The sequence below is a fragment of the Colobus angolensis genome, unplaced genomic scaffold (genome assembly GCF_000951035.1).
Source record: "Colobus angolensis palliatus isolate OR3802 unplaced genomic scaffold, Cang.pa_1.0 Scaffold110, whole genome shotgun sequence".
Lineage (NCBI taxonomy): Eukaryota > Metazoa > Chordata > Mammalia > Primates > Cercopithecidae > Colobus > Colobus angolensis.
The window spans coordinates 1,567,606-1,574,919 of record NW_012112031.1 but is presented as its reverse complement, the minus strand read 5'-3'; the positions used below and the strand labels follow the sequence as shown (position 1 = coordinate 1,574,919).

At 53.6% G+C, this 7,314-nt stretch overlaps 1 protein-coding gene across 1 annotated transcript in view; it reads left to right on the top strand.

Annotated features, from left to right (window-relative positions):
• Window positions 1-4,682, top strand: part of SCARF1 (scavenger receptor class F, member 1) — a 10,860-nt gene extending 6,178 nt beyond the window's left edge. Inside the window, exons 9-12 of the mRNA XM_011956262.1 lie at window positions 518-638; window positions 2,338-2,459; window positions 2,545-2,691; window positions 3,823-4,682. Coding sequence (XP_011811652.1) covers window positions 518-638; window positions 2,338-2,459; window positions 2,545-2,691; window positions 3,823-4,682 — 1,250 coding nt within the window. The remainder of the gene's footprint in view (window positions 1-517; window positions 639-2,337; window positions 2,460-2,544; window positions 2,692-3,822) is intronic.
• Window positions 4,683-7,314: the final 2,632 nt, after the last annotated feature.

The following is a 7,314-nucleotide window of genomic DNA, read 5'->3' as shown; positions in this document are numbered from 1 at the left end:
GCCATTCTCCCACCTCAGCCTCTCGAGTAGCTGGGATTACAGGTGCCCGCCACCAAGCCGGGTTAATTTTTGTATTTGTAGTAGAGACAGGGTTTCACCATGTTGGCCAGGCTGGTCTCGAACTCCTGACCTCAGGTGGTCTGCCTGCCTCTGCCACCCAAAGTGCTGGGATCACAAGCATGAGCCACTGCGCCCGGTCCAGAGACATTCTTTATACCTGAGTTCTGTGTGGATGCTCTGGGATTCCCTGAAGATGCGACAGAACCCCGGCCCCTGCGAAACCAGGCTAGAGCCATGAAATGCGCAGCAGGGTGGTTGGACGCTGACATGGCCTCAGGGGCAAGAATCTGTGGAATGGGCCACAGACCCTGCGGAGGGGACACGCCAGCAGAGAGGCTGCCCGGAGGCAGGGAGAGACCCCCATGAAGAAGCTTCTGGGTAGCAGGCAACTCAGAGCAAAGACAGGATGTGTAGGAGACAGGAAGGCCTGAATATCCCCCATCTCCGGCTCCCCCAGGCTCTCGCAGTCGGGACGCCACCCTTATCGCAAGCAGCCTTGTGCCTCTGCTGCTGCTGTTCCTGGGCCTCGCCTGCTGTGCCTGCTGCTGCTGGGCCACCCGGTCAGACCTCAAGGACAGGTGAACACTAGCCCGTCCCTTCCCCACACAGCTCAGGCCACGGGGTGGGAGCAGGGAGGCATCTGGTTTCCTTTCCGGGTGGGGAGGGCTGGCCTCATGACCCACATAGGTCAGAGGTGATGGGGGTGGGGAGGGCTGGCCTTGTTGCGCACGTGGGTCAGAGGTGATGGAGGTAGTTGGCAGTGACTGTGGCCTGGAGACACTGGAGACAGCGGGTCAGCTGCCTACCCTCCTTGGAAGCCTTCAATGAGTAAGTTTCTGAGTTGCATGGGCACCAGGCTGGCAAACTGGAGCCTGCAGTGGGAGGCAGAGAGCTGACTCCGGCGGGGACCAGAGGAGGAGGACTGGGACCACGGCAGGAGCAGCCCAGCTCTGGCCTAGGAGGGAAAGAGACCAGGCCTCAGATGCCCCGCAAAGGAAAGTGACATCAGTGTCTGTGCAGTGGGTTAGCAGAGAATGTAGCTTCCTGAGAGAGGGAGAGGGGAGGGAGGGTCGGGCTGGTGGGGCCCGCTGCCGGGGGGCTTACGCAGAGCTTTGTTCCTTTGTGAAACCTTTCACACTCCGGGCTTCTTTGAGACTCACAACAGCCTGGGGGTTTGGAACAGGGAATGTAGGGCCAGGAGGATTATTGTCCTCAATTCCCAGAGGACACTGAGGCCCAAGGTGATCTAGCTGGTGACTGGCACACAGGAAGCCCTTCTCCACCTTTTTGGACTCTTTGTCTGGTGCTCTCTTGCTAGTTCCTGCCCTAGTCCTCCAGCACGTCCTCCTCTGTGCTTGTGTGGCATTCACAGATGAGCAGATACAGTTGCCACTAGCCCAGGGCATAGAGCCCAGGGTGGCAAGAAGCCCCTCACAGGGACACAAGGACAGGTGCAAAGGCTGCTGGGGGAATGGTGAAGAATGGAGCAGCCTCCTCCCCATGTGGGGGTAGAGCAGAGTGGGAACAAGGGAAGGCTTCCTGGAGGGGATGTCATTTGAGACAGGTGGGCCAGGCACAGTGGCTCACACCTGTAATCCCAGCACTTTGGGAGGCCGAGGCGGGCCGATCAACTGAGGTCAGGACTTCAAGACCAGCCTAGCCAACATGGTGAAACCCCATCTCTACTAAAAATACAAAATGAGCTGGGCATGGTGGTGGGTGCCTGTAATCCCAGCTACTCAGCAGGCTAAGACAGGAGAATCGCTTGAACCTGGGAGGTGGAGGTTGCAGTGACCCAAGATCGCACCATTGCACTCCAGCCTGGGCAACAAGAGCGAGACTCTGTCTCAAAAATAGAGAGAGAGAGAGAGAAAGAGAGAGAGACAGGTGAGCTGGGGCTCAGCTAGGATGATAATAACAAAAAGCTGCATTTTGGAAAAGCCCCCACAAAACGCTTGGCACCCTGCCAGGTCCTACAGATAGACAGATGGATAGATAGAGAGAGAGAGAGACAGACAGGATCTGTTTTACAGATGTGGAAACTGAGGCCCAGGGAGGTGAAGTCTGAGCCAGAGTTGTTACTCAGGGCCGTCTGACTCTAAAGTCACACTTGGTTCTGTGGCAGGCCTTAATCTTGGGCTTAATCGTTTGGATTTTATTCTGCAGTCAATAGAGAGTCACTGAAGTAGAGGTCGTCACCCTGTCACACCCTGCCAAGGTGACCCGGGTCACCTTGGGTCTTATATACTGACCACTGTCCCTGCCCTCCTCACTCAGGCCAGCAAGAGATAGAGCTACCGTGTCCAGGATGAAGATGCAGGTCTGGGGAACACTGACCAGCTTAGGCTCCACACTGCCCTGCGGTTCCCTCAGCTCCCACAAGCTACCCTGGGTGACAGGTCAGTGGGCGCTGGGGGCCGGGGTCTGGGATTGGACAAGGCTTTGCATCAGGTCCTGCAGGCGCCTGATCTGCAGTCTCTACAGTTTCACATCACGACCCGGAGGTCCCCTTCAACCACAGCTTCATCGAGCCACCCTCTGCCGGCTGGGCTTCTGATGACTCCTTCTCATCCGATCCTGAGTCTGCAGAGGCAGACGAGGTTCCTGCCTACTGTGTGCCGCCCCACGAAGGTAGCCCCCAACAGCCCACATAGCCCCTGAGCAGCCCTGCCCACCACGACCCCCTCTATAGTCCCCCAGCAAACAGTTATTTATTTATTTATTTATTTATTTATTGAGACTGGGTCTTGCTCTGTCGCCAGACTGGAGTCCAGTGGTGCAATCTCAGTTCACTGCAACCTCCGCCTCCCGGGTTCAAGCGATTCCCCTGTCTCAGCCTCCCTAGTAGCTGGGATTACAGGTGCCCGCCACCATGTCTGGCTAATCTTTCTATTTTAGTAGAGACGGGGTTTCACCACGTTGGCCAAGATGATCTCGATCTCCTGACCTCGTGATCCGCCCGCCTTAGCCTCCGGAAGTGCTGGGATTACAGGCGTGAGCCTCTGTGCCCGGCCAGCAAACAGTTATTAAGGGCCCATTCTGTGTTAGTCACTGTTCTTGGCTCTGGGGATAACAAGATAGATTCAACAAGAAATAACAAGATAGATTCCTATCCTCACCAAGCTTAGAGTCAGACGGGCAGTCATCAATGACAGGACACAGTGATATGTGTCTCCATTGGGGACATACAAGTAGGGGCTCATTCGCTAGCCATGTTGGGGTGACTGGGGTCAGGGAAGATGTGTGTCGTATCCCAGTCAAGTCTAGCAGAATCAGTAGGAGTTAACCAAGTGAAAGTCAGGGAGAGGAGGGAATGGTGTTTTAGGAAGATGGAACAGCGTACACGAAGGCCCAGAGGTGAGAGGGATGTGACTTGGTGACATCAAAATAGTTTTAGCTTGGTTAGAGTGTGACAGTATTTCAAAGTAGGGAGAGGTGGTGAGAAAAGAGTATAGAGACCAGGTGTGGTGATTCACACCTGTGATCCCAGCACTTTGGGAGGCTGAGGCGGGAGGATTGCCTGAGGCCAGGGGTTTCATACCAGCCTGGCCAACATAGTGAGACCCCATCTCTACAAAAATTTTAAAAAAAAGAGTGTAGACATAACAGCGTCTACCTGAATTGGTCCTTCTGCCTCTCTCCTCATCCTTGCCCTCCTCCCTGCTCTATTTTTGAGGCTTCCTGGAAGATACTGAGCTGTGGGTGGGATGCATTGGGGTGGCCAGTTCAGCTCCAGCCAAGCTCTTCTGTCTCCTCCGCCAGGGATGGTCCCTGTGGCCCAGGCAGAGTCATCAGAGGCCAGCCTGGCTGGAGGTGCTTTCCCGCCCCCTGAGGACGCCTCCACGCCATTCGCCATCCCACGCACCTCCAGTCTAGCTCGGGCCAAGCGGCCATCGGTCTCCTTTGCTGAAGGTACCAAGTTTGCGCCACAGAGTCGCCGAGGCTCGGGGGAGCTCTCCAGCCCGCTCCGAAAGCCCAAGAGGCTCTCCCGGGGGGCACAATTAGGGCCTGAGGGCCGGGAAGCCGAAGAGTCCACAGGCCTGGCGGAAGCAGAAACAGATGAGTCCCCTCCTGCGGCTGCCGGTCCAGGAGATTCGGCCACTGGCCACCGACGGCCCCCACTTGGTGGCCGGACAGTGGCTGAGCACGTGGAAGCCATTGAGGGCAGTGTCCAGGAGAGCTCAGGCCCTGTGACCACGGTCTACATGCTGGTGGGGACGCCCCGGGGATCTGAAGGCCCTGTTCGCTCTGTCTTCCGCCATTTTGGTGGCTTTCAGAAAGGCCAGGCAGAACCCAAGGTCAAGAGGGCCATCCCTAAGCCTCCACGCCAGGCCCTGAATCGGAAAAAGGGCAGCCCTGGCCTGGCCTCTGGCTCTGTCAGCCAGAGCCCCAACTCAGCCCCAAAAGCTGGGCTTCCTGCGGCCACAGGGCCTATGGCAGTCAGACCAGAGGAAGTGGCCCGGGGGCTGGGGGCTGGCACGGAGAGTTCAGAGAGGGCCCAGGAGCCAATCTCTGGGGCTGGCTTCCCGAAACAGGATCCCCAGAAGCAGGCTGAAGAGGAAAGGCAGGAGGAACCTGAGTATGAGAATGTCCTACCCATCTCCAGGCCACCAGAACCCTGATGACCTTGCATTTGGGGAGTAGGGAGACTGGATGGGATCAGAGCTGCCATGGACTAGACTGTGCTGTGTGCTGGAAAAGGATCCCAGGGCCAGGACAGACAGACCAGAGCCTCTGCCCCTCCACAGGGAAAAGGCAAGGCTTCCAGGCCAGTTGGCCCAGGGCCCTGGTGGTGCTCCCAGAGGGGGCCTAGAAGGCCCGGGCAGAGACCCTGCAGGATGGGGTCAGGAAGGGTCGCCTGCAGGGACTTCTCCTCTGCTGTCCTGGACCCTGTGTGCCTCATAAGGGCTATTCTTTCTTTCATGTGCAAAACATTTTTCTGAAATGACAACCTACATGTTTGCTGATAAAAGATTGGCTAAACAAATATTTCTTTTTTGTTGTTGTTTGTTTTGTTTTGTTTCTGAGACAGAGTCTCGCTCTGTCCCTCAGGCTGGAGTGCAGTGGCGCAATCTTGGCTCACTGTAAGCTCCACCTGCCAGATTCATGCCATTCTCCTGCCTCAGCCTCCCAAGTAGCTGGGGCTACAGGTGCCCGCCACCATGCCCGGCTAATTTTTTTTTTTTTTTTTTTTAGTAGAGATGGGGTTTCACCATGTTAGCCAGGATGGTCTCGATCTCCTGACACAGTGATCCACCTGCCTCGGCCTCCCAAAGTGCTGGGATGACAGGCATGAGCCACCGTGCCCAGCCTATGAACTTTGTAAAAAGGATGTATGTGCATAAAAACAGATTCAAGGGAAAGGCACTAAATGGTATTTTCCTCTGGAAGATGAGATTGTAGGTGATATTTATTTTCTTCTGAAACTTTTGTATAGTTTGCATATTTTCTACAGTGAACATTCTTTTTTACTTTTGTTACTAGATAGAATTTAATAAAGTATAATAAAAAGCAATGATCTTTGTTAAAAAAATAAAAAGTACTAACATTACAGACATGTATAAAGTAAAACGGAGATTTCCCTTCTCCCGAGAGGCATCTGTGGGTCTGAATCTAAAAGACAGAGGTAGAATGTGCTTTTGCCTGGCAGCTTTTTGGTCTTGTTTGAATTCTTTGCTCACATATTACCTAGTCAGAAAAGAAAAGGGGCAGCTCCCCCCATGCTTTCTTTATTTCTTTAAGATGGAGTCTCACTCTGTCACCCAGGCTGGAGTGCAGTGGCATGATCTTGGCTCACTGCAACCTCTGCCTCCCAAGTTCAAGCGATTCTCTTGCCTCAGTGTCCTGAGTGGCTGTGATTACAGGTGCGTCAACTTGCCCCTGTAAAAAAAAAAAAAAAAAAAATTGTTTTTGTGTTTAACCATCAACAATTATATCTCATTACAATTTAAATTTCTATGAGTATTCTGAGGTTGAGTTTCTTTTCCGTCTTGGCTCACTGCAACCTCCGCCTCCCAGATTCAAGCCATTCTTGTGCCTCAGCCTCCTGAGTAGCTGGGATTATAGGCACCCACTATCACGCCCAGCTAATTTTTGTACTTTTTGTAGAGATGGGGTTTTGCCATGTTGGCCAGGCTGGTCTCGAACTCCTGACCTCAGGTGATCCACCCGCCTCGGCCTCCCAAAGTGCTGGGATTCCAGGTGTGAGCCACCACGCCTGGCCTTTTGCCCCTTTTCCTGAGTTCATGTTTTCATTCCACAAACTCATATTGTGCACCTGCTTTGTGCTTGCTTCTCTATCAAGGGCTGGTTATACAAAGTTGAATAAGACACCGTTCTGCCCCCAAAGAGTTCACAGTCAATTGGAGAGGAAGACAAACAGATGAATAGCTAATTATAAAACAATGCCAGCAGTAGACAAATAAAGTGAACATTATTAATGGGCAGTGGTTAGGGAAGGCTTCCCAGAGGAGGTGCTGTCCAAAATGAGGCTTTGTCGAGAGCTAGAGGAGAGAGAACAGCAGGTGCAGAAACCAGAGGCCATGTGATTGGAGCATCTGGGACCAGGCAGGTCAGATGTCCTCCAGAGGGAGGGAGACAGAGGAGCCTGTGTGGGTCAGACTGGGGAACTGGAACTTTTTAATTTTATTTATTTTTTTGAGACGGAGTCTCGCTCTGTCGCCCGGGCTGGAGTGCAGTGGCCGGATCTCAGCTCACTGCAAGCTCCGCCTCCCGGGTTCACGCCATTCTCCTGCCTCAGCCTCCCGAGTAGCTGGGACTACAGGTGCCCGCCACCACGCCCAGCTAATTTTTGTACTTTTTGTAGAGATGGGGTTTTGCCATGTTGGCCAGGCTGGTCTCGAACTCCTGACCTCAGGTGATCCACCCGCCTCGGCCTCCCAAAGTGCTGGGATTCCAGGTGTGAGCCACCACGCCTGGCCTTTTGCCCCTTTTCCTGAGTTCATGTTTTCATTCCACAAACTCATATTGTGCACCTGCTTTGTGCTTGCTTCTCTATCAAGGGCTGGTTATACAAAGTTGAATAAGACACCGTTCTGCCCCCAAAGAGTTCACAGTCAATTGGAGAGGAAGACAAACAGATGAATAGCTAATTATAAAACAATGCCAGCAGTAGACAAATAAAGTGAACATTATTAATGGGCAGTGGTTAGGGAAGGCTTCCCAGAGGAGGTGCTGTCCAAAATGAGGCTTTGTCGAGAGCTAGAGGAGAGAGAACAGCAGGTGCAGAAACCA